This window comes from Ailuropoda melanoleuca, chromosome 10, assembly GCF_002007445.2.
Source record: "Ailuropoda melanoleuca isolate Jingjing chromosome 10, ASM200744v2, whole genome shotgun sequence".
In the NCBI taxonomy this organism is placed as follows: Eukaryota; Metazoa; Chordata; class Mammalia; order Carnivora; family Ursidae; genus Ailuropoda; species Ailuropoda melanoleuca.
Window position 1 is genome coordinate 13,224,721 of NC_048227.1, and position 27,193 is coordinate 13,251,913.

At 50.0% G+C, this 27,193-nt stretch overlaps 1 protein-coding gene across 2 annotated transcripts in view; it reads left to right on the plus strand.

Moving 5' to 3' along the window:
• Positions 1–12,525: 12,525 nt before the first annotated feature.
• Positions 12,526–27,193, plus strand: part of GALNT17 (polypeptide N-acetylgalactosaminyltransferase 17) — a 456,620-nt gene continuing 441,952 nt past the window's right edge. The window contains exon 1 of one of the 2 annotated variants that reach the window (XM_034670023.1): positions 12,526–14,200. In XM_034670023.1, the coding sequence (XP_034525914.1) occupies positions 13,963–14,200 (238 nt within the window). In that variant the 5' untranslated portion in view covers positions 12,526–13,962. The remainder of the gene's footprint in view (positions 14,201–27,193) is intronic. The other variant, XM_034670022.1, reaches the window with a different exon arrangement.

A 27,193-nucleotide genomic window follows, 5' to 3' on the forward strand; every position in this document is an offset into this window, starting at 1 on the left:
TGTAAAGGATCTAATTAAAAAGACATACAGTAGTCAACTTTTCACATGCTCAAGCCCATAAAAATCAGTAGTTGAAAAAATTACCTTGAGAAAGAAATTGGAAAATTATTCAATTTGAAGCAGAGACACTTGAGGAATTTCTCAAATTGGGGAACGAGAATTAGGTTAACTGCTTATTCCTAGAGGCCTTGATTTCCAAGTTGTTCCTTCCCTTCTGTTTAATGGCACAAACTGGTGGAGGTTCAAGTCTTTTTGTTTCTTTGTTAGTCTGCTTCTGGAATAAGGCAGATTCTCTTCAGTCAGTCAATCAATCAAGTCAGTAAACAACGTGATTAATTTCTTGGCCTCTCAACTTGAGACTTGTGTTCAGATCCAGATTCTTCCGCTTACTGGGTGAACTTGGGCAAAGGACATAACCTCTGAGCCTCAGCTCTTGGGTGTGTAAAATGGTAAGCTCTCTCCTGAGGGTTTCTGGAGCACATCATGAGACAATGAGTTAGCTATTGTGATCTGCAGAGTTTTAGAATGTGTACCTATTCACAGATGAGGCCAAGGATTCTGGAAGATAGGTACCTAGCAGGAATTCCGTAGAGATGTATTCGACAATGTGCTGTTTCCTTTGTGACTTTGTCTCCCTGACTCCTGAGCTTGCAACACAGGGACATTTTGCAAAAGGAGCAGCGAGGTTTGTAGCAGGGATGGGCAAAGAGTCCTGCTGCGGGCAAACTGAGCTCCTTGGACTTCATGGTTTGGAACCAGGTGACTACTGATGTTTGACATTGACGTGATGCCCCAGCACGTCCTTACATCAGGACCTCCTCCTCCACCCATTGCCATCTTCTCCATTTAGTACCTGGGTCCAGTGCTGGAACAAAAAGCTGAAAATGGCCAGCAAAACTCAACTTAAAACCTGTCCCATCCATCTTCTTCTCCTTTGTGGCCTCCAGTCATCCTAAAATCCCCATTCTCTCCCCACACTACCTCTCCTCCTTTCCCATTTGATCCAGGGGATTAGTTTGACTTGAATAAACTTGAGGTCTCCAAATATGTTAATCCTTTTCTTGGAGGGTGAGGTTACTACAGCCCAGTCTTCTTCATAGCTCTGCGTAGTGCAATAAGGCTTGGCCAGATGCTATGAAAAAAGAAAGACATCCCTCTTTCTGCTGCTCTGGGCTGGAAACCCTCATTTATTGGGCACCGAGGCTGTTCCTCTTGATAAACGCAAGGCTACCTGACAACAGACCCACAACTTATGGATTCTATCCACTTCTGTTTTTTTTTTTTTAAGATTTTATTTATTTATTAGACAGAGAGAGAGAGAGAGTGAGAAAGTGAGCAGAAGCAGGGGGAGAGGCAGAGGGAGAGGGAGAAGCAGGCTCCCCGCTGAGCAAGGAGCCTGATGTGGGGCTCGATCCCAGGACCCTGGGATCATGACCCAAGCCAAAGGCAAACACCTAACCAACACCACCTTGAGCACTCCCCTCTTCAGTTTCCTACCTTCACTTGTTGGTCACATTATTTAGTTAGAAGGGTGTAGAGGAGACCTGGAGGGATCATCATGGAAGAATGAGCCATGGTCTCTCCTCCCATGAAACAGTGGGCGCCAGGACAGACATTCCATTTTCTGGACTTGGTAGAACCCATAAGGCCGAAAGTTGGTCCAAGTCAAAGACTGTTTAATTTGTTAACTTAAGTGACTGTAATAGCCTTTTGCAGAGCCCAGTGGGGGTTGTAGGTAGCTAAAAACTCCCTAGAATATCCTTTTCTTTATTCCTACCTTCCCTTTCTTCCTTCCTGCCTGCTATGTTCGGAAGTCAGATTTAAAAGAATGAGAAGTTTCTAGACCATACCTCTTTTCCCCCAGAAACAGGTGTCAGCCACATCCAGAAGCCCAGGCTAGTTCACATAACTATTGTGGACAAGAAGCTTCCAGTAATTAGGATAAGGAGCTCTAATAACTGGGATAGGGCAAGTCACTCCCAACTGCCAAATACATAGAAGAGTGGGATTTTTGTATAGAACATATGAAGAACTCTTACAGCTCAATGAAATAGTACGCAATCTATTAAAAAATAGGAAAAAGACTTTAACAAATATTTCATGAGGGGCGCCTGGGTGGCACGGCGGTTAAGCGTCTTCCTTCAGCTCAGGGCGTGATCCCGGCGTTATGGGATCGAGCCCTGCATCAGGCTCCTCCACTGGGAGCCTGCTTCTTCCTCTCCCACCCCCCCTGCTTGTGTTCCCTCTCTCGCTGGCTGTCTCTATCTCTGTCAAATAAATAAATAAATAAAATCTTTAAAAAAAGAAACGAAATATTTCATGAAGGAAGATTTATGGATGACCTACAAACATATCAAAAGATAGATGTTTATCGTCATTTGTCATGATGCAGTTTAAAATTGCAATGAGATACCATTTCGTACCCACTAAAATGGCTAAGAGGAAAAAGGCTTACCATACGAAAGCATTGGTGAGGACGTAGAACTGAATCTCTCGTATATTGCTGATGGGGACTTAAACTGGTATAGCCCCTCTTGAAGCCAGTTTTGCTCTTTCAGATGAAGTTAAACATACATTTACCATATCTGCCAGTGATTCTCCTCCTAGGTATTTACCCAAGAGAAATAAAAACATATGTCCTCACAAAGACTGGAAGGGTGCTCATAGCAGTTTCATTCATACTAGCAAAAACTGGAAACACCCTGATTTCCATCAACAGATGAATAGATAAATAAATTGGGATATCACCATGTAATGGAATATTACTTAGCAAGAGAAAAGGAATGAATTATTGACACATTATTGGCAATATGAATGAATCTCAAAATAATTATTCTATGTGAAACAAGCCAGCCAGACCAAAAACAAAGTATGTATTGTTTAATTTTATTGATAAGGGAAACAATTGAGTGTCTTCCTGGGGCTGGAGTAATTGACCACAGAGGGGCTTGAGGAAACTTTTGGGGGGTGATGAAAATATTCTCTATCTTGTAAGGGTATCCTGACACTTGCGACAACATGGATTAACCTGGAGAATGTTATGCTAAATGAAACAGCCAGACACAGAAGTAGAAATAACTACATGACCTCACTTACTTGTGTAATCCAAAAAAGTGAAATACATAGAACCAGAGATAAAAATCATAGTTAATAGGGGTGGGGAGGTGGGGAAAACAGGGAGATGCTGGTCCAAGGATACAAAGTTACAGTTAGTAGGATGAATAAGTCTAGAGGTCCCACGTACAGCATGATGACTGTAATTAACAATACTGTACAGAGACGCCTGGGTGGCTCAGCCGTTAAGCATCTCCCTTTGCCTCAGGTCATGATCCCAGGGTCCTGAGATCGAGCCCATCATCGGGCTCCCTGCTTGGTGGGATGCCTTCTTCTCCCTCTCCCACTCCCCTTGCTTGTGCTCCCTCTCTTGCTGTCTCTCTCTGTCAAAAAAATAAAATCTTAAAAAAAACCACAATACTGTACAGAATATGGGAAGTTTGCTAAAAGTGTAGCTTTCAGGTACTTTTATCACACACAAAGTTAGCTCTATAAGATGGTATTTAATTAGCTTGACTGTAGTAATCATTTCACTATGTATACGTATATTAGATCATATTGTACACCTAAATATATACAATTTTTATTAAAAAATAAAAAAGTAAGTAGGTCACTGACTAAATAAAAAAAAATATTCTTTACCTTGAAAGTGACGATTGTTACAGGAGTGAACGTTATTTGTTAAAACTCGCTGAATTGTACATTTAAAACTGATACTTTTGGTTATATGTAATTCGTACCTCAATAAAATTGATTAAAAAAATGGGAAAGCACAACTCTAAACCCAAACCAGTGAACACTACCAAAAATATTGCTAAGACTTCTGAGTGGGCTGAGGAATTACCCTGGGGAAGCAGTAACCAGAACTCACAGGAGGAAGGCCCATCAGCTTTGCCCCAAATCAGTTTTTGGTGTTTCTTTGAGAAGAATTCTTTTCCAGCAGAATTTCCCCATCATAGTAGCATGCACATAGCTGTCTTTCTGCAGCTAAAAAAGCGGGCTGGCTGGTGAAGATTGAAGGACAGACACCAGGCAGGTAGATCTACATAAAATCACATCTATCACGCTAACGGTAAAACCAAGTTACTTGTAAGTGGCAGGCGATAATGGGAAATCAGTGTTTTCTGAGCTCAGAGAATGTCAGCTCACCTTCTTTGATAGGCCTGCATTGAGACATGAATATTCTAAGCTTAGGGATGCTATTATGGGGCTGGAAGGCCCAGGGCAGATGTTCTGATGTTGGCTTTATGGATACCCGCAAAGAAATTCTCCTGTGTATTGGACACAAACAGGCTTTCACCTCCTATCAGATTCAAATATCTCCTTTATTCCTTTTTACAAGAATAAAAGGCTGGATGTGCAACCACAAACACAAATCAAATCTCAGTGGAAATACTCCAGATTTCAGGCTGAAGGACGTCCACCATGGCCACTGGGGGTCACCTGCATGACCCATTCAGACCAGAGGCTGTTCATTTATTTCTTCAGGTCATTAATTCACTCCCTCATTCAGCCGATATTCCTTGTGAGGGTTCTGCATGCAAAGTGTCCAAGACAGACAGCACGCTTCTGACATTGTCTCTCACAGTCCATTTGGTGACAGACATGTGAACGCATAATTACGATGTGATCTGATCATGGAGGTGAGTGTTCACGAAGCTATGAGAATATAGACAAGGAGTAACCGACACCATCTAGGGACTTAGGAAAGATTTTGCACACACCCAGGGGCACATGCACACACTCAGGGGGCTACTTCCCCGACAGAGATGCCAAGGGCCAGTTTGGTGAGAGATCCCTGATCTTTGACCTTCCCTGAAACAATCCATGTGAAGATATCATCCGTGGTTTCTCTAGATTCTTTTAAGGCTGAAACTACCAGAAAAATGAGGAGAGGAGGGAAGTTGTTTAGAGTATCTCCATTTGGGGGGTGAAAAGGATGGGCGATCTTATTTCCTTCACCCAACTAAGCATGAGCCATCTTCTGGGTATGAAGAAAATAGCAGTTTGTTATAATTTATTCATTCATCTTATTTATTAATGTGCACGGAAAGGCTTATTGATTGCCATGATGCAATTGTACCCATACATTTTCCCCAAATCCACAAGGTGCTGGGATCGGGTTACATCATTCTTGATTTTCATTCTTTGTCCTGCCTTGCCTTCTTCTTTTTCCTCTTTGACAGACCTCCACCTCCTTGTCCTCCTAGGCAAAAAGATCGATAAGGAAAAATGTCATTCGCAAATTTTGCAGTGACATTCTGAAAATGCAGGTGAATAGCAGCGCGCCCTGGGGCCGACTGTAGCGGGAGAGGGGAGGCCCCAGCTCTGCCCCTGACTTCTCTGACACGCCTCTCCCCTCCCAGTTGTGGTGGGAAGTGTGTGCAGGGCATGTAGCAAAGATGAAAAGTAGTTAAGGCTTAGCTCTGGGGCAGGGTTGCTGAAGTGCGGTACCCACACCTCTGATGAAACCTGAGAAAGATGAGATGGCCTATGGACGGGCGTATTTTGTGAAAAAATTAAATCACCTAATGGGCATGAAGGGCACATATCGCTTACAAAACAGAGCTATGAAAAAAGGCAGCAGCCTGTAAATGGTTCAAAGTATGAACTCTCGAGTTAGACTGCTTGGGTTCAAATCCTGGCTTTTCTACTTACCAGCTGTTGAAACTCTGTGCCTCAGGTTCCTTGTTTGTTAAACGGGCACGATAATAATAGCACCCACTTCATAAAGTGCTTATGAGGATTAAAACGAGTTAGTGCATGTCAAAGATCAATAAGGTACATACGTGAAACATTAAATAAGTCAAAACACGTGTGTCGAAAGCATGACCCATCATAAGCATCCAGTAAAATTCCGCTTATTATTTTGTGGATCTTACTGTTTCAAATGTAGCTGTTTGAAAAGAGAAGTGGGTTTGTTTAAATAAAAAAGCTCCGTAGATAGGGGTGCCTGGGTGGCTCAGTTGTTAAGCGTCTGCCTTCCGCTCAGGGCCTGAACTCAGGGTCCTGGGATCGAGCCCCACATCGGGCTCCTCTGCTGGGAGCCTGCTTCTTCCTCTCCCACTCCCCCTGCTGTGTTCCCTCTTTCGCTGGCTGTCTTTCTCTTTCTGTCAAAGAAATAAATAAATAAAATCTTTAAAAAAAATTTAAAAAACTCTGTAGATAATAATACAGTTGGTACTTAAACATGAAACATTGGGGAATCTATGGAAGGTTGGGTTGACAGTAATGAACACGACCCCCTGAAATTCAGCAGCTTAAAGTACAAGAAATCTATTATTTTCTTAACAGTGGAGGACAGAAGTTTCCAGCAAGCAGGTGGCTTTGCTCCATGTGTAGTGTCAGAGCCCCAGGGTCCTTTCGTCTTGAGGCTCTACCTGCCCTGTGAGTTTCTTATCACCTTCACGGTTACTAACGGGCAGGTGGGTTCTCACACACAGGAAAGGGGAAGGAAGGCTGGTAGCTGTCTTAAAGTCTCCAGCCTGGAAGTGGCCACTCCACTCCAGCTCACATTCTGTTGGCTAAAACTTACTCCCATGAGACTGGGAAGAGCAGTGGAGCTGTGTCCCCCTGGTTTCAATGGACAGTTGCTGACTCTGAATGGAAATGATTGAAGACCTGGAGATGGGACATTAGCCTGGATTTTCCAGGTGGGTCCAATCTAATCCTACGAGACCTTGTAAATGGAGAATCTTTCCTGGCTGCAGTCAAAGAGCCAGAGACGGCAGCAACCAATTCAGCCTGAACAGGTTGACTTGAAGATGGAGGAAGATGGGGCCATGAGTCAAGGGGTGCAAGGAACCTCCAGAAGACAGAAAGTGCAAGGAAATGGATTCTTCCCCAGAAGCGCCAGGAAGAAATGCAGGCTGCCAGACACCTTGATCTGAGCTCGGTGAGATACGTGTCGGACTTCTGATCTACTGAACAAGACCAACTTGGGTCGTTTTAAGTCTTTAAGTTTGGGGTAATAGTTCATAGTTAATTCAGGGACCTGTATCCTTGGTTTGGAAGAAACGGAGTGGGAGCACGGAGACATGGAAAGATATTGACTGGAAATCCAAGGGTTTTGAGCACGAGGTGACAAGGACAGCCAGGCCAAGGTGAGCAACCCCGGACAATCTTACCCTTAGAAGTATTAGGGGAGGACATTGGACTTCTTGCAGCAACTTCAATGAAGGATCTTAAAGGAAAAGGTGACCCAGGGGCCTGGGGAACTTGGGGGACAATCAGTTTACATGTCCTTGGCCATGAAGTAAGGTAACACTAGCCAAGACAAAAATCCCACCAACTTCTATGCATCCCGGAAATTCCACCTGCACCATAAGGATTCCAGTAGCCCTGTTCTTTTTGAGAAACTTGCAGAGTATTTTGGGCTGTTGCATGTGGACTATCAAAAATTATGCTTTCCTGGGAATTTTCTCCAAACAAGCAGTTGCATTCAGCAAACTAGCCCAGGAAGCTGCAGTTTCAAAGGCCACCTCCTGAGGCTGCCGGAAACTACCCAGCAGAGCTAATCTTGAGCCCAACCTACCACCCATGAGAGAAAAGCTGTTGGTCTGCATTGGCCAGTAAATATGTAATGAGAAAGGCATCGTGGGGTATATGAACACACATTTCATATGGCTCCGGTGCATAGGTTAGCAGGTATCAAGTTGTGAACAAAGGAAGATGTGTTGGAAACACCCAGAAGTGGAAGCCTAGGCCTGAAAAGGAGCATGGGGATTAATGGTTTAACAAATGCCTCCAGCTCGCCTGCCTCTTACCCTGAGCACCCACATCTGCTCTTGTCAACTGGAGCAGGACAAAGCAGGTCGGACTAGAGCTGGTTTGGGGCTCAGTGGGGTCAGGGAGTGGGGTCGGGGCACTGCAGGGTGGAGGGCCTTCATTGCTGTCCCTCTCCCGGATGGTTTGAGCCTCCGGCCATCTACTTCCTTTCCAAGCTGCCTTGTCTACTCAAGCCAGAGCCCCGCTGAGCAGTGCCTGTATCACAGAAGATCTGTGTGGCCCGTGGCGGGCAAAGCCTCGTCTCTCGGCCTCTCCACCATGTGCTCATACTCACCCCAAAGCCAAAGCAAGCAAGGGTCCAAGAAGGGCTTTTTTTTTTTTTTTTTTTTTTTAAGATTTTATTTATTTATTTGAGTGAGAGAGAGTGAGAGAGAGAGAAAGCATGAGGCAGGGAGGGGCAAAGGGAGAAGCAGACTCCCCACCGAGCAGGGAGCCCGATGTGGGACTCCATCCTGGGACTCCAGGATCAGGACTTGAGCTGAAGGCAGACGCTTGACCGATGGAACCCATCAGGCGCCCCCAGGAAGGGCTTTTATTCACAGTAACAACAGGCAATGAACAGACAGTGCGAAGCTGCTTTTGAGTTCCTGATTCATACTTTCTTTTTTTCACTTAGAACCAACGATAGACAATCTTTTGGTTGTTATAAATGTTCATTAAATTAAGAAAAGTTGCATATAGAGTACGGCGGTTTCCCCCCCAAATAGAAATACCATACGATCCAATAATTCCACTACTGGGTATTTATCCAAAGAAAATGGAAACACTAATTTGAAAAGCTCTATGCACTTCTATGTTTACCCTTCTAGTGAGCCTGCCTCTGGCTTCCCCAGGCCAACAGCCTTCAATCAGGGCTTCTCTGAAGACTTCCCCTCCCCCCACCTTTTCCTATTAAACTCTCCTCTGCCTGCCTTTGAGTCTCTGCCAAACACCAGTGATGGTGGCCGACTCTCTCGCAAGAGCAAACTCTGAATTAACAGCCTTTGCTTGTCCTCAGCTGGTGGTCTTTGCTTATTCCACAGTGCTTACTATATGCCTAGCGCTGGCTAAGTGATTGACCCGTTTTAGCTATTTATCCTTTACAATGTAGTACGAAGGATATTACCCCTGTTTCATAGTTGGGGAAGCAGGTGGTGCCCCAGAGAAGTGAGGTAAGTTGCTCAGGGTCACACAGCTACGAAGTGGTGAGGCTAGGCCTCAACACCCAGCACCCAATACAGGCCCTCAGCACACTCCACAAGGCATGGTCTCTCCCCATCTACTTAGCTCCCCTCTTACTTTTACCCCCCATTACAATGTGTTGTGAATTCTTGAAAGGGGAGAAGGGTAAATGCCTGTCTTCTTTTTTTTCTTAAAAAAAGCAAAGTGAAGTAAGTCAGGCAGGGAAAGACACACACCGTATGATCTCTTATATGTGGAATCTAAAACAAAACACAACAAAAGACTGAACTCATAGATGTGGACAGCAGATTGGTTGGGGTTTGCCAGAGGTGGGGAGATGGGCTGTACATTGGCAAAATGGGTGAAGGGGGTCCAAAGGTACAGCCTGCCAGTTATAAAGTAAATAAATCATCGGGGATGTAACGTACATCATGTTGGCTGTAGTTAATTCTGTGTTGTGTATTTGAAAGTTGCCGAGAGAGATCTCGAAAGTTCTCTCTCTCTCTTTTTTTTTTTTTAAAGATTTTATTTATTTATGTGACAGAGATAGCCAGCCAGCGAGAGAGGGAACACAGGCAGGGGGAGTGGGAGAGGAAGAGGCAGGCTACCAGCGGGGGAGCCTGATGTGGGGCTCGATCCCAGGACTCTGGGATCACGCCCTGAGCCGAAGGCAGACGCTTAATGACGGAGCCACCCAGGTGCCTCAAAAGTTCTCACCACCCAAAAAAATATCTGTAACTCTGTATGGTGACAGGTGACAGACTTACTGCGCTGATCGTTTCACAACGTACACAAATATCGAATCATTAGGTTGCACACCTAAAAGTAAAATGATGATATCAGTCAATTCTATCTTATTAAAGAAATCAAATAAAACCTCCAGTTTCTGTTGCTCAGGGCTTGATGGGAATAATGGCTCCACCTCTCTGCTTCCAGAAAGATTAAGTAGCTTGGCAAAACCTCTGTAGAGAGAGAGTTCTTCCTTGATAAGCTTCCAACTCTTTCTAGCTTCTGTGACAGGCCAGGTGAGATGTGAGAGATTTTTAACAGGCAAAGAAAGGTGACACAGAGAAGTCAGAGCTGCACGTCATGTGAACCATGGTCGATGAATAAAAAATGTATGTGGAATCAAAATCCTTCATGAGCCGTGAACAGAAATACATCCCTCGCCCTCCTCTCAGTTTGCTAAACAAACAAACACACCAATAAACCTCTTTTTCGAAGTATTTATAGTTTAACTGAGTTTTATGATTGGGAAAGATTTTGGGAGCCCTCCAAAAGTCGAGAACTGATTTGCTTCTTGGTAATGGGTGGGCTAGGACCAGGGGCTCCTGGTGAGCAGGCCCCAGAGGCTCGGAGCTGTCGTTTTGTTGGTTTTACAAGCTGGATTGAGGCAAGTGGTGTGTAGACGGTTGGCAGTCATTGAGGGAGGGAGGTCGCCCACCCCTCTGGGAGCCTCTGGTTCCAGGACAATTGATGACTCTGTAAATGGGTCCTTCCGTCTTTGTGTGTGTGGTTTAAATGGCTAACGGTGTTCCTTCCAGGCCTGACAATTTCCTTAGCAGACAGAACCTGTTCAATTCAGTTCCTTCATTTGGGTTCAACTTTCATCCATATAAGCTGCTGGCCTTTGTCCAGAGTGTTCTTTCTTCTATCGACATATACAAAAACCAGAGGGTTCTACCAACCTGGTGTGCCTCGGAGCCACTGATTTTTAAGCAACTGGCATACAATAAATATTGAATTGATTATGTTTTTGCGTAGCTAACATATCCCAGGCAGGTTTTAAAATATTTGATGTCTCTGACCACCATTGAGAATCTGCTGGAAGTTGGAGGTCTTTTCCCTAGAAAAATGCCCACACACGTATACATTTTTGTATTGGATTGAAGGGTGTTTATGGACTTCTGAAGTCCACCCTGGGCACCTCTGGGGGAGCTGGTTAGGATCATGGAATTAAGAATTAAGGATCCAGGTCAGGTTAGAAACCACCAACTGGTAATGTCTCCAAGCTTTGGGTGATGGCATTTTCCCTAAGTGCACTCTCTTGCTTGGATGCATGGGTGCGAGAAAGAAGATGGTGAGATTGGGTCAGAGGTGGGGATTGCTGGGCTGGGGACAGTGGAAGCATATGCATAAGAGAGTGTGTGAACTGTGGACACTACTGGGAAAGTGTTTGAAATAAACAAGTAATCAGAACTAAAGAGTAACCAGGAAGGGTAGGGAAGGAGCTCAAGAGGGGATGGCAGGGCTACTTGGGAGGGGACAGGGGTTGCTGGTGGCTGGAGAATACGTTTGTTTGGAATTGTGAGTGGGAAATTTTCTTGAAGGATTACAGGAGTGGATCACTTCTCTGTGATGACAGGGCTCAGGGTATGAGCCTGACAGTGGGTCATTCATGGACTCTAGCATGTCAGATGTCATTTAGGAATGTAGCTCTCCAGGATGCTTGGGGAAGGTGAGGAGAGAAGCCTGTAAGATGCATGACAAGATCATCAGGTAATTTGGGCCAGGGACCTCTCCTGCTTTGGAGGGGGAAAATAAATCTCTCTGAAGTTGCTTCTTTTCTGGAATCATCTCCATTGCCCAGAGGGTGTTCCCTCTACTTTGCTTCCCGTGTTCTACTCCCAAATAGGCATTTGCTTCGGAGTCAGACCCACCTGGGTTTGCAGCCACTTACTCCTGGGGGACCCTAGCCCTGTGTCTCAGCCACCCTGGCTTCAGTTTTATGGCTGAGTAAATGTTGGAAAATTATTTTTGCAGAAATTTCCACTGATTGTGATAGCTTCTATCTGGGTCCTCGGTGAGATATTGCGGGGACCTTGCCTGTCATGTCACAACTGCCCAATAACTCAGGTTTCTAGTCCCCTGGCTCCTTTCCTGCCCAACACTCCTGGCTAGAAATGGTCCCTTGGGGCTTTTTATATGGCTTTTTCGTTTAACTCTTTTGTATTCACTTTTTGTAGGCGAAGTAAAGCAAAAAACCAAGAAGATCTGATTGAACTAGGCACCGAGTTCCAAGGGAATAAAAATTTTAAAAATTGTTATATTTTTTTCATGCACTTTTCTGTTAAAAATCAAGTTAAAATAATAAATAAGCAACAAAAGCTGAAAACCCCAAAACCCAAGGGCACAAAGAAAAACTTCAGTGAGATCGAAATGGTGAGGTGGAAACCACCAGATTCATTGGCTCTTACTGCCTGATCTTTATTAGTTGGCAGTCGGGTTTCTTTTTGAGGCCCAAGGAATTAAGTGGATCGAGAAGGGTCTTTGAATTCCAGCCTTTCAAACGCCTGGCTTTGGAAAGAGGAAGAGATCGTGGAAATCCAGTAGCCAGAATCTGTTTCTTATGATAAAATGTGGGTGGACGCAAAAACTGTGACTTGGACGGTTCGAATTTTCACACGGAGAGGGCCCACCCAGCCCACCCACCAGCGCGCGGCCTGGCTCCCAAAGTAACAGAATCCGAGTCTCCAGGCCAGATTTTCCCTCTAGCCATTCCCGGCCACGCAAAGCGGAGCCGCGAGCACACAGAGAGGGATGTCTTCATCGCCTCCCAGGATGGAACAAACCCGCCAGCTCGGGGAGTGCTGAGAACCAGAGGGTACCTCCGACGCCAGCAGCAGCCAACATGACTTGACTGCCCCCATCCCGCGCGGTCCCTACTCTCCAGACGCCCCCGCCCTTTCCGGGTGCGCGCGCACGAGCCAGCGAGCCGCGGAGCTGTGCGCCTGGCAGCCTGCGGGCGGCGGCGGCCGACAGGCTCGCGGGGAGAGGGGTGGTCAGGGGCGGCGGAGGAGGAGCTGGTGCTGCAGCCGGTCCCCTCCGGCCACGCCCCGCCCTCCGCCGCCACCTGCGCGTCCCCTCCGGGCTCTCCAAACCGGGGGCCAGGGCCTTGTGGGCTCTCGGTGCCGCAGCGGCAGTATCACTGCGTCCGCCAATTAGGAGACTCGGCGTTTGGCTCCGTGGCGCGCGGGACGAGCGGCGCTGCCCGTTCTGGCGAGCGGAGGGGGCGCCGGCGCGCGTCCCTGCCGCTGCACTCCCCGCGACGTTTTAGGAGGGGGTAGAGAACTGCTGTGACTTTTGAGGTCCGACTCTTCCTTCCAGCCAGCCTCGCGACGCGCCAGCTCGGAGCGAGGCCAGTGTGACCGGCAGGCCCCGAAGGCTCCCTGCGTGGGCTTGGGGCTTGGAACGTGTCCGGGCGCCCGCGGCGCTGTGCGCGCTGGTGAGTTTGGTGGCGGTGTGGGGTGTCCCCGGCGCGAGGGGCGGAGAGGACGTCGCGCTCTGCCCCTTGGCCCGCCCCCTAGTGCTGCCCCCACTTTGAGAGTAATTGAGACTTGAGCGTGACTGCGGAGCCTCGAGGATGCGGGCGCCGGGCGCGGGCTTTCCCTCTGTCGGGCGTGATGGAGCGGGTCGGTGAGCGGAACAAAGGCGCCCGCCCCGGAGATTGGGTCCTGGGCTGAAGACCGTGGGCCGCGCGGTGCGACGGCCGCCTGCGGACGAGGGTGGTGGCCGTGCGGCCCGAGGCGCGGCGCACTCCCCCGCGGGCGGGCTGCAAACCCTGAGCCCGGCACCTGCGCGCCGCACCCGCCCGGCTCCCGGCGACCCGAGGTCCAGCGGCGAGCCGCTCGCTGGTGCGGCGGAGAGACGCACGGCCCCCGGCGCTTCGCCGAGAAGCGGAGGCGCCCGGAACGGGCCGCGCGCCGGGAACTGAGCAGGCGTCTCCGGGAGCACTTCTGCACACCGTGGGCTTCCATGTGAGCGATTTCGCGCTCCCCCCGACCGCCCCGTCCTCCCAGCCGTCTCCGCTGCCCGAGCATCCGCGCTGCGGGGCCGGGAGCCTCTGGGCTCCCCGCCGGCCGTCCGGAGTGTGAGGCTCGCACGGTCCCCGGCTGCCCCGCGCCTCGCCGGAGCCTGAGGGGGCGCGGGTCCGGGGCGAGGGCCGGGCGGGCTTGTTTGATGGCTTCACTGAGAAGAGTCAAAGTGCTGCTGGTGTTGAACTTGATCGCGGTGGCCGGCTTCGTGCTCTTCCTGGCCAAGTGCCGGCCCATCTCGGTGCGCAGCGGAGACGCCTTCCACGAGATTCGGCCGCGCGCCGAGGCGGCCAACCTTAGCGCGCACAGCGCCAGCCCCATCCAGGATGCTGTCCTGAAGCGCCTCTCGCTGCTCGAGGACATCGTCTATCGGCAACTGAATGGTAAGGACACGCGCGAGAGCCCACGGAGCTCTTCGCGGGCGTGCCGGGCACCGGTCACCCCCTGGGGCCCTGCGCGCGGTGCGGGGGGAGCCGGTACCTTCTGGCTCCCGCAGGCTCCCTCTTATCCTTTCTGCTCTGTCTGGGCCAGGAGGCTGGGGCTGCTGGAAAGAATGACCTGCTTCTTCTGTGCCCCAGCTGTAAGTTTGCTTTTATTGTGGAAACATGTCAGTACAGCCGGTGCCCGCGTGCGGGAGTCATTACCGGGCGACTCCAGCCCGAGTGCGGAAACTAGTCGCGCGGCCAAATGGGACTGGAGGCGCAGGCCGGCCGACTTGGAGGAAATAGCTCTTGCAGCTCAACGTTTGCGGGGGTCAGACAGGGAGGGACACGAGCGCGCTGAAATGTCTGCAAAGTCAAGGCCTCAGGTCTGGCGCTAATGCGCTTCGGTAGTAAGTTGGATGAATATGTCATCTCTCCGGGAGGCGGGCTGCACACTCCTCCCTTCCTGCTCCACCGGTGGAGGCTGCTGTTAGAAACACACCCGGTTTCTCGCCGGAGAGCTGCTTGCGGGCGGGCGATTGTTTACAGTTCGCGGTGGGTTGGGGAAGCAGTGTTTCAGAGTGTAGCAAAGCGAGGGGTGCCATCCAATTAATGGCAGTTGTCCGAATCTGTCCCGTGGAAAATGTTCTCAGTGCTTCTGGAGATGGGGGAGACTTTTGAGGTGCCCTGGTCACATCTGGCCCAGGGACGGATGGGTCATTGGACACTTGCTGTCCCCAAGGTCAGAGTGAGTATCACCTACTTGAGTACAAGCAGCTTTCCCGGGTCTGTAGGGTTGGCATGCAAGGCAGATCCAAGGCTGCCACCTCCCTTCCTGAGCTTCTGACTCCTGTGCTCCTGATAGTTCTAGAACTACAAATAATCATAAAGATAATGATAATAATAGTTGGTATAATTTTTGCTCCCCAGTGATCCCTGCTGAGTCCTTCTAGGTGGGATGTGCTCTCTGAGCACCTTCTAAAAGATCGCCTTGGTCTTCTTGGTGTCATTGTCACAAGTATCCAGGGGAGGCTTTGAACTTGTATCTGCCCTGGGTAGTTGCAATCCCCAGTTCGTTTGCGGATAAATGAGAAGCTTATGGGGTGGGCCTTTGGTTCTACTCAGATACCTGCCGAAGACCCACCCATAGGACCCAAAAGAGAGAGTGCAAGATAGCCTGGGTCTCACTGTTCACCTGCATGTAGGGACACAAGTCGTTTTAGTATTGATTTCAGCTAGGAAACGAAATATGGTATAGCCACACCCCCATATGCCCCAAAGAGGAATAATACAATCTAAATGGTATTTGCTAAGTGCACAGACATGCAGGGACTCATTTAGTCTTTATAGCAACCCCAGGAGATAGGTGCTGATACTGCCCGCTGAGAGCTTTGCTCAGTCCCCTAGCCAGGGGGTGGAGCTGGGAATTGAACTTCAGGGGTCTGTTCCGGAATTGAGGTTCTTAGCTGCGGCACCAGCCTGCTTCAGTCTTTGGCATGTGTCAGAGTCAGATGGAGGGCCTGTGAAGTCCCAGGCTTCTGGACCTCAGCCCCAGAGTCTCTGATTCATAGAGCTGGGGTGGGGACCTGAGACTCTGCATCTGGGCTAGCTGTGGCCTGCACCGTGGCCCACGGCCTACACTGAGCAAGCAAAGAGGAAAACCCATTCTCCCCACGGTGCCAGCTTGCTGGGGTGGGGGTGGGAACTTCTGAGAAGCCAAGAGCCTGCTTCACATTGGGGGGGGGGAGTGTTGAGCTTCTTTGCATATGTGCTCTTCTGTCATGTAAGCAATGCCCTGGGGGATGAGGGACGTGCCTGGCACTTGGGGCTGGCTGGGTTGGACCCTGTGGGGTGGGAAGATGGAGCTTGCTTGACTTGCGTCTGAGGAGGAGCTGGCAGGAAGACTAGCATGAGAGCTTTTCCTGGGCAAGCCAGGCATTCTAGCTGCGACTAGGTGGGTGCTGTTTTCCTGGCTGCTGAGTGTAATTTGGAGCGATGGGAACCCCGGAGGAAGAGGGCAGGGAAGAGTCAGGAAATGGAGAGGACCCGCGTCTCCAGCCCACCTGCCAGGGCGTCATGCCTGCCTGTGCTTGCCTTGGGCATTGTACGTCCCACCTGTTGACTCAGGAGGCCCGCTGGGGCTGCCTGCTGCAGGGGGAGGGTGGCTGAGCGTGGCGAGGACTCCTGGGGCCCGGATTCCGGTGTCCATTTGCTCTGCAGCCTGTCTCTATCCCTTGCTCCTGAAGGAGAAGGAAACCTTGCCCTTGGTGTTCTTTGCTCCTCAGGAATTAATGGTGGGCCTGTAAGACAAGGCCACTTGGGTCCAGCCCTCCGGGTATAGAGTGGGAGCTGGCATGTTCAAGGCTGCTCAGATTTCTCAAACCTTCCTGTGGACTCTTAGGAAGTTCTGGCAGGAGGGAGTCCTGGAGTGCTCCACCCCTTCCTGGCCACAAGCCCTACAACCCAAGGGGCTGCTCACTTGTGGAACAGGTTTCTCTGGGTGTCCTGAGAGGGGGCTCCAGGCTTCCTTAGAATCAGCCTCTCTGCTAAGATTCTCGTTGCCCAAATCTCGAATCCTGCCTTTGGAAAAACAGTTACAGGTTGTTGTTACTGTTGTGGTTTTCTTACTACAGACTTAGAAGGACGCTTTAAAGAGAAAGTAGAGACGCACACAGAGATGAGTTAGTTTTTTCCCTCCAGACTCTGTCTGGCACCTGCTTTTCCATTCTTTCTGCAAGGCCCCCACTGCTGACCCTGGTCGTTGGACAGTACGCTCTGCCCCATGCCCTGGGCTTGGTCTCACACGCTGGCATTCCACTGATCACACGTGGCTCCAGCTGTCTGCATGGGCCCAGCTTCTAGTGGCTTTCTGTTTCCTAAGGAATCACGGTCAGGCCTGAAGGCTGATAGTCAGGGCTGGAGACAGCCAGCTGCCACCAGCATCTCCCAGGTTCCCACCTTGCCCGTGCCTTCTGCCTTCTCCGGCCAGACCCATCTGCTCATGGGAATTCCCAGCATTTGCCTTGGGATTGTGGCCTCCACGGTTCAGCCCCAGCCTTCGGGAAGTTGTCAGGGTTTGCCGTCCCTGCTCCCTTTCTCTATTCCTCCATCCTTTCAAGTTTGGCTCAAGGTCCTTGCCCCGGGGGTGGGAGTGGGGTTGTGCCAGGCCGCATGTCTGAGTTCTTCCTGCTCCGAGGTGCTACAAGCTTTCTTGTCAGTGACTCTTTGCACTCATGGCTTATATTCTTGTGCCTCTGTGGGTTTGTCTTTTGAGCCCAGAACTGGATGGTAGGCTTTTCAAGGGCTTGAACTATAGTTTGGACTTTCGAATACCACGTCTATCCTTCAAGCATCACCCACAGCACCTTGTATACAATGTGGTTGATTAATTGGATGGGAGCTAGTTTGAGGAGGTAAATGATAGACAAGGAGGAAATAGTCTCGACACTGTCACGGCTGGGTCGGGCTGGGTGGATGTGGTGAAGGGGAGGGAGCAACAAGGACTTAGCTGGGGAGACAGAGTGTGAGGAAGCCATCTTGTCTCCACCATCTTGCCTGAGCCATCTTAGGCTGTTCTGGTCCTTCACTCTCCCGATGGAAGGGCTCCAGATCCTTTGGGGGAACTTGGAAGGGAAGCAGTTGTCCGGCATAGGGAACAATGCATTTCAGTATATTTTCTTTGAATGTGTGATTTTTATAATATGAATAGGGTTTTATAGTCTTTTTTTTTTGGTAGAAGAAAATTCATTCATATTTATTGTAGGAAATTTGGAAAACCTAAAAAAAAGAGTTACACGAGAGAAAATAATGCTGTGTTAAAATATTTTACAAAATGGTGCCTTGGTGCTTTAGTACGAACATTAGGAACAGTGGACCTAGGGACAGACGGATTTCTTGTTGGAATTCTCATGGATCCCTGCACATGACTTGTGACTTTCTGTCACCTTCTGAGGAAGTTATTTGTTTCTCTCATTTTAGAGCTGAGAAAAAGGTGAGGAACAGAGATCCTGTGTGACTTAAGCCAGGATGACATAGCCAGGGAAGGGCAGTGCCAAGATTTTCTGAAGACTCGGTACTTTTCCCCTGCCCAGCGCCCTCCCGAGGACTCAGGGTAGAGACGGTGTTTCCCTGTGTGACCTGCCCCATGCCAGCCCCGAGAGCTCTGGCTGGCGACCCCCACCCTCATCGAGAGCCCCTGTGCGGTGAGTCACAAGGACGCACGTCACTGCTCCAGTAAAGCCCAGGGCAGCTCTGTCATAAGAGGAAATGCAATCGATTCAGGTTAGCTTCCAAATTTAGATCTCAGAAGGATATTGAGTAGAAGCCGGGTGGCTTGAAGAAATTGAAAATCTTTGTGGGAACAGGGAGAAGTCAAAATTACCTATCCGAGTCCTGCCCCCAAGCCGCAGAGGCAGACGAAGCTGGGGTCGGAGCTGCAGAAAGCCAACAGGTTCCCAGCAGCCCCGGCACAGCCACCCAGCCTGACGCGGGAGGACAGCCGGACAGAGGTGGAGATGGGCTCCTGGAGGCCGCCAGGTGGAGTCACAAAGAGAGGGATGGCATTTTGAAAGAACGTCTTCATGGACACCAGAGCTGGCCTGGAGCTGTTCCCTTCCTGCTGCCAGGATACAGCTGTGTGCCTGGAGACTCCAGAGCTGGCTGGGACCAGCACTGGCTGTGGGATGGAGGGAAGGGGGAAGGAGGAGAGGGCAAATGTTTGTATTAAAATCAGTCACTGCAATGAGCGTCAGAAGGAGGCCAGGGTAGTTCGAGCCTCCATGTGCTGCGAGCGGGCCTCTGTGGCAGGCAGGGGCCCAGGCTCCATCCGAGGAGCCAGGGTCTGGGCACTGGAGGGAGGCTCACTTCCTTTCCCTCCGATGGACCACTAGCACCTGGTGTAGCCACCCCTCCTGGAGAGGTGGGGAACCCTCAGAGGCAGTGTGGGCAACAGGCACCCTGCTAGAGGGCTTGGCTGCCGCCTGTCCAGGTGGCGGTGGAAGAGGCCACCATGTTATTCTCGAGGAAGAAATCCAACCCCCTGATCTTTGCTGTTGCCAAATCGGGAGTGTTCTTTGTGGACAGGAAGAAGGCTCCGTAATTAGAGCCAGAAGTGGCAACGGGAAGAAGGGCATGGGCTCAATAAGGCGCATGGCAGACGAAGAAAATCTGAGATCAGATAACCTGCAAGTCTCTTCTAAGAATCTAAGATTGGGAAAAATAAAGTTTGTTCACTTGGGCGTCAGGCAGACTGGATTGGATGACTGGTTCTGGCACTTACTAGCTCTGTGACCTTGGGCAAATCACTTCACCCCTCCACTGAGAAATGGGGTCGTTGTAAGGCAGGATGGAATGGGATTCAGAGCAGACAGGCCAAGCCCCAGAGCCCGGCGTGTGGCCGCTGGGAGAAGGGAGGGACCCTGCTGGCCTGCCCCCCCATCGCATCCCGGATGCTGAGAACCATCCTGGCCCATAGCAGATGGCTTAGCAGATATTTCTGGCACGAGTGCATGAGCAGCTAGCCACGCTTTGTGGCGGAGCGTGGTCATTGCTGTCTGCGATGTGAACCTCCAAAGGGGCAAGAGGAGGTCCTTTCCTTCTAACTTGCTTGGACTCTGAATGAATGGGGATCCTCCTTCCTTCCCGTGTTTGTCTAAGGCCAAATTCGGTTTCCTTCTTCTTTCTCCCTCTCCCTCTCCCTCTTCCACTTGACTTATAAAGATGATGCCTTTGGGGGACGCTTGTGAGGCAGAGGAGAAGAAACAGCAGCCTCTACAGGTCAGACCCCGCGACAGCAGCTCATGGGTGTTCTGAGCGCTTCCTCACTGCCGGCCGTGGGCTGGGGGCCAGGATATGGGGAGGGGGCAGACAGCTGTGGTCTCGTTGGAAAGGTGTGTCTGTGGTTTTACCTGGTGCATATGAGGTCATGGAAGAGTTAGTAGCACGAGGATGGAAGGGCTGAGGCCTGGACTGGCACGCGGGACGTGCTTAGCCATTGAGTATTGAACTTGAACCCGAGAACTCAGAAGTTTTGACACGTGCACTGTAGGACACAGGTGGTCAGCAGCAGCCCCCACCTCACCCCCACCACCCGGGGACCTGATGGGGAAGCAAGTCACAGACGATGGTCTGGTCTGGGCCCAGGACTGGGAATCCTCAGGGTGGCCGGCCTGGGGAGCAGCGGGGACGGAGGCAGAAATGTGTGCGGGAACCTAGGGGAGGCTATGCGGCGAGAACTTGCTGGTGAGGCAGGGGCTTGTCTGGAGCGGCAAGTGGGCACTGCTTCGAGTCCCAGGCTACTTGAGACTCAATTCTGCAGACATGGGGGGGGGGGGCCACTGCGTGATCAGGGCACCACAGTGACATAAGGGAATTGATGTCATCAGGTTCAGTGTAGGCACAAACAGGTGGGAAAGTGGGTTAAAATCCAGTGGCAGGGTGCATGTTGGCATCACCGGCCCAGCCGTGCCCCTGCTGCAGGACGCAGCTGGCCCTCTGAGCTTCAAAGATCACAGTGCACCCCACTTTGGAGCCACATCCTTGGCCACATCCCGGCCTGAGGGTCAGCACCTGGAATGGCTCCCTCTGGAAAATCTAAATCAGCCCTCGGAGCTCTGCCCTGTGCACCCTTGAGCTTGCTCTCCCCTGCCCATCCCTGTTGCTCTCGACCTCCTTGAGGCCCTCCCAGCCATGCCCCCATTGCCCCCCAGCCTTCTCTGGCTCCCTGTGGCTCTATCCCTCCCCATTCAGCCGGACAGCTGCTCCCATGGCCATCCTGTCAGGGATTCTGCCAGCTCCTCCAGGGTCCTCCTCCTCCCTGTGTCCTCTGCTCCATTTCCCTGCTGTCTCCCTAATCCTGGGGCAGCTGATTCCAAGGAGAAGTCCCACCACGGCAAGGGGCTGGTGCCCTTAGGACGCTTGCACCCCGGGCAGTCTCAGCTGGGCCCCCAGCTTGTCTAGCACTTACGACAGGTCTCCCTTTCTGTTCCCCAGCCAAAGAGGAAGCCAGGTGGCCTTGGGGCTGGGGGACCCCGAGGGGGTGACGGTGAGGATGAGGGGTTGAGGCTCCCCCTGCCCCCGCTGCTCTCAGGTGACATAGAAGCCTCTTCTACCCCAGCTGCCACCACAGGCAGGCTTTGTCCCCGCTGAGACTCCCCTGGGTCTGCCTCCTGAGGCCACCACCTGGCCTCTGGTCCTGCTCCCCTTCTGGATTCAGCTGTCATGCTCTGTGGCAGGGCAGAACCCGCTTCCCCGGCCGCTGCCGAAGCTGGAAGTCCAGGAAAGCCAGCTCTCCATGGAATGGCCTTTGACTAGGGGGACAATAGGAGCTGCCCCTGTGTGGGGGTCTCCCTCCCTCCCTCCCTCCTTCCCTCCTATCCTCCTTTCCTGATGCCTGCAGCACTTGAAAAAATGCAGGACTCATTTGGTGGAAAGACCTTCTTCTGTCTTAGTTATTGCTCCTCACAGGTCTTTAGACTGTTCCGACACAAGGATGACAATTGGCTTAGCCACTGATAGAGAAGTTTTCCCTTTTAATAATGTCCCTGTCATTGCTAACTGCAGAGCCTCAGCCCTGCCATGCATGAGTAATAAACCACCGCCATAATTACAGGCGGCCACGTCCGGACACCAGCACGTGAGCGTGCTGACAGTTAATAGAGAGCAAGGTTCCACAAGCGCCTCCTTCCCTCCCAGCCTCAGACACAATGGCTAATTGTGTGATTAGTGTTAACTGAGGGGTGTCTAATGGCTATACATGCCTTGTTCGGTGCTGTCCATTCCTGCAGAAAGAGCACTGAACTAATGGGAGACTGGGGTTCTAGTTCTACCCTCTTTCTAGGGGGGAGCAAAGTTTATGTGTGTATAACTGAGAGCTACATGACTTTAGGGTCCTTTAACTCTCAGATTATGAGTAACACCCTCCCCTCCCCCAATCCTATTAAAATCTCACGTATTCTCCAACAACCATTCAGAATCCCTTTAATCCCTGAAACCTTCTATCCCCTTGTCAGAATTCTTGTCCCATCTTCTGGGCTCTTATGGTACTTTGCATGGGTCGCTTTTAGCTCCTGTTTGTTTCTCCCTTGCATTGCAACGAATTGTTAACGCGGTCAGAACCGAGGGTTTGCAAGAGAATACATTTTATTCATTTCTAAAAACCCTTCTCTGTGTCATTTAGGAATTAACTCATCAAGTAACTGGTTCTCTTGTGACAAGCCCAGAAGTAGTGGTAGCTAGCATTGGTTTGGTATCATGAGGTCATTATGATGATATAATTTTATGATATTATATTTCTCTTGGTCTTCGTGATTACAAGATGGCTGCTGTAATTCCAGTCATCGCATTTTGTACAGAGAAAGAAGTGGCCGCATCTACTATTCTCTAATCTGGAAAGAAAATCTTTTTTTTTTTTTGGAAAAAAAATCTTTTCCAGAAGTGTCTCTGGCATACCCTGCCTGTGGGCTAGAAAATGGTCACATGACCAGTCTTGCTTCAGGAGAAGAGTTGCTTTCTGGAGAAAGTGAGTATGGCTGAGGCAAAAGACCAAAGAGGGAATGGCATTTACATTATGAATCCACGGTGTCTGCTATCCCTTCCACACCCCCAGTGTATTTTCAACGAATATTAAAATGAAGCAAGACTCTTTGCTAACCGGAAATCCATTGAGTAGAATACTCAAGTCCTGGGGCATTTTGGTTACCTGAGATTTGTCTTGAAGTCATCTCAAGGACTGAGACTGTAGCCACATTTAGTCAATAGCCATTTTTGTGTCTCTGAAACATTCATTTTAGGGTAGGTGATGTGTCACAGTTTAATAGGTAGCATTTTTTCCCCCTAAAAATGGTACAGCTTATAGTTGGAGGCATTTTAGATTTGGTGAAATACAGTATGTGGTATTTGCACATGAATATGTATACTATAGTTTACCCTGCACAGTGGTTTTATTGAGCACCTAATATATAATCAAGTGTTTTGTGCACCTGAATTCTGCATCACGCCTACGTATACTCTTATGCCCATTTTACGTATGAGGAAGCTGAAACTCAGAGAAGCAAATAAGTTGTCCGGAGACACCCACCTGCTCCCTCTCTGCGTCTCCCTTTGTGAGACTGGTGCTCCCTGCCTCCTGGGTGCGCCACCCAGTCCCGATCAGCGTTGATGGCTGGCCCCGAGGATTGCAGAGGGGCAGGCATGGGGCTTCGGTGACAGGATGGTGGCAGGGAACCTTACTTCCGTCAGGTTAACAGTGCCTAGTGTGTAAACTTGTAAAGCTGTTAATTCTAGGGCTGTAAATTATGCTGCGAGAGCTTTAAATCCAGCCCATAATTAGAGTAAAATGTGAGAAAAGTGAAATTGATATTAAGTTAATTAAAAGGCTTTGCTTATATTTGCAAGGAAATTAGCACAACAAGAGTGCTGACAAGTGCACATTGTTAATTTCTTCTTCGTTTGGGCAACTCTCAGCAGGCCTGAGGCAAGCTTTGTTCTTGGCTTCTGCCCTGTGCCCTCTCTACGGTCCAGTCTCCAATTTGTTGGTATTCATGGTGGCTTTAGTTGGGCAAGATCAGTGTAATCTTGTGAGGGTCATTGTTTAGTGGAAGCCAAGCCTTGGGTAGGAGCCACACCATCCAGGGAGGGCTCAGGCCCAAGAGGATGTGTGGGGCTTTGGAGGGTTATAGAGTCACCTGCTTCTGGAAGCCAGTGCCCCGAGCTGATACATAGTTCTTGAGTCCAGAAGGTAAGCCCTTTGGCTCCAACGCACCCTTCTCATTCCTGTTCACCATCCTGACCTGTTGCGAGAGACTTGCGGGTGAGTATGTGGGGTAGAACTTTAGTTTGGAGTTTCTAGGAGGCAGGGACAAGTCTTTTTGATGGTACTGTTTATACTGGACCAGGGTCTGCTTTAGGGAAGCTGACATCGGGCAGCCTAGAACTATCCTTGTCTCCTGCTGGGCTGGCAGAGCTGATACTCTTGTTCACCAAAGAAGTTCCCTTTCCTCTTGGACACAGAGCTCATCTTCAGCCTCTCCTGCAGTGAAGTGGGGGCCGTGTGACTGAGTTCTGGATAGAAGGTGGGTGGAAGCGATGTTCGTCACTGTCAGGCTTGGTTCCCCTAGTCCCCTGTGGGGTCCCCCATACTTTCTCTCTTTACCCGTTAGTGGTGGCCTTGGAGCCCACTTGTTGGTGGCATTTGCGATGGAAGGACCCTCAGTCCCTGAATGACTGTGTAGAACAGAGCACCCCCCTCTGCAGCTCTCTCTTGATGTCCCTGGGCCTTGGGACTATTGTGTTAAGCCTTCGAGATCTTGGAGCTTCTCTGTTACAGCAGCTAGTGTTAATTGTCCTGACTAATTCAATTAGGCAGGGCCGGAACGCTAGTCTGCCTAAGTGACAGGCCGGCCTATCTGCTCTAGGTCTCGGCCCTTGATTCCTATGATCGACAAGTACGGATGGAGCTGAGCGATAAGTGGGTTGGGGTAAGGTGGTCAGATTGAAATCCACCTGGCTCTGGACGAACTTCTCTGTCTGATCTGTTGGCTTTAAGAAAAGAGTCTTGTGTCTCAGTGCCCCGGTGTTCTATTTACAGAGTGATGGAATGATTGTAATCACCTTACTTATGCTCCATGTTGGAGCTGAGGGATGAGTATTGAAATATAGCTAAGTTGTTTGCAATTATAAAGAACTAAATAATATATGCATTGTCTCTATTACAGCTTCTGCTGATAGGAACTGGCATTTTTCAAGATGAGACAAACCGAAAAGGTTAGCTTAAGAATTAGCAATTTAAAAAATCATGATCTTTGCTGCCACTGCATTTTAAATCATGCAAACATTTATGTTTGTGCCAAAGTTCCACAATTTCCTTTAGAGCAATTACTGAATTGCATTCACAAGATAAAAATGGAGTTCAGGGAAGAATATTTAAGAACTCTTTAATGATGTTACAAACTTTGCTAATTTGCCAAGTTGTTCTAAAATCCACTTCATTTTTTTTTCTGCCTCCCCATCTTCCTGCAATTGAACTGATTCCAGAAGGTTGAAGGAAGGGGCTGCAACTTGCACAAAAATGCACAAATCTTATGAAATATCTTTTCAAGAGCTTTGTGTCTTTCTTCATTAGTTGAAAGTGAGCTCTCAGGAAGAGACAAGAACCCTTGGGCTGTGTTTACTTGCACAGAGCAGTTTGGGGAGCAAACAAAAGCCAAACAGGAGTTACGAAGTGGGTGGTTAGAGAAAGTCTTTCATGGCTCCTCAGCGGCCCCTGTGCTAGAGCCTTGGGGAGGAGTAGACAGCCCGAATGTTCTCGTCCTCCTCTTCCTCTCTCAGAGGTCAGCTTGGCACAGCCTCAGCCAGCGGAGGGCTTGTGGTCCCCACAGCCTGGCAGCTAGGTGGTGTTCCGGCTTCCTCCTCAGGGCTCAGAAAACCCACATTCGTCCTTCCCCTTCCCCACAAGAAGAGATCTCACGGTCATGGTCATGGTGCACCCTTTTGTTAGAGTGTAAGTTCCTGGTTGCCTCGCAGGGACGGTTCTCTGAAGGCTGCTTCTTCAGCAGAGGAAGTTCGATGCTGCCAAGTTCAGGTAAGAGCCAGCAACGTGACCCCGCCCCCCACCGCCCCCCCCAGCCCAGCTCCTTACTTCCCCAACCAGCCGATCCCCAGGGGGTGCCACACAGTGGACTGAACATGAGCTTTTGAGGTCGATAGATTTTTGGCTACGTAACAAAGCCAAGCCAGACCTTGGGTTTTGGGCCATTCAGTGTTGCCGAGCCTCAGTTGACCCATCTGGAAAACAGCAACTGCTCCTATAAGCGTGATAAAGGCTGGACAAGATGGCATTTGCAGAATACCTTGAAGAGTGCGTGTACATCGGAGAATGTTGGTGAATGATCCTGGGAAGACGGTAGCGGTGGTGGGCAGAGCCATGGTGGCTCCCTGCGCCAAGACAGTTAGCCTCGCTGGGACTGCGCTCTCCCCAGCGAAATCTAGATGGGGTCTAAAGGGAGTTCACGTTCTGTAATTTTATGGATCAGATGGGTGATTCAGAAGTGCCTTTTCACGTGAGCGGTGGCTGGTCGGCGTTGGTTGGATATGCATTTTTTGGCAGCAATAAAAAGTCAGTCTAAAGGAATAAGAAAAGGGGTGCCTGGGTGGCTCAGTGGGTTGAGCGTCTGCTTTTGGTTCAGGTCCTGATCCCAGGGTCCTGGGATTGGACCAAGTTGGGGGGGGGCCCTGCTCTGCGGGGAGCCTGCTTCTTCCTTTCCCTTTGCCTCTTGCCCTGCTCTTGCTCTCTCTTCTATCTCTATCAAATAAATAAATAGAATCTTAAAAAAAAAAAAAGGAATGAGAAAGGATTTTTATAGGTGTGGTGGTTTTAAAATGTATCTGCAAATTCTTTGATGCCATTCCCCGCAAAAGGTGGAGTAATTGCCCTCCCCTTGATTATTGCTGGCTGGCCTTAGCGACTGCCTTCTAGAAGCTAGAATTCAATGGAAGGGATGTTGCAGGACTTCGGAAGCTGGGTCTAAAGGATGATAGAGTGTCTACGGGGCGTTCTCTCTGGGGATGTGCATCTTTGAAGGCTCAAGGGATGTGCATCTTGAAGCCTTGAGCCATAAGTCAGAGATCAGCCTCTCCTGAAGCTGCTGTGCTGGAGGGACCTCTGGGAGAGAGAGAGGGCAAGGGGGCAGGAGCAGGGAAGGGGAGGGCAGAGAGTGTCAGCTGGTCCTGCTCCCAGATGCTTTTGTCTTCCCAGGGCAGGTGCCAGACATGTGAGTGAGTGAGCTTCAATCCCCCCACCCCACGACCTTTGCCTACCGATCCCCCCATCCTACCTAATTCCCCCCACCTAACCCTCCCACTGATCCACCCCTCCCCACCTGTTCCCTCTCCTCATCTGCCCCCCACCCTACTTGTCTCCCCTTCCCTGTCCCTCCCATGCCTCCAGACCACCTATCC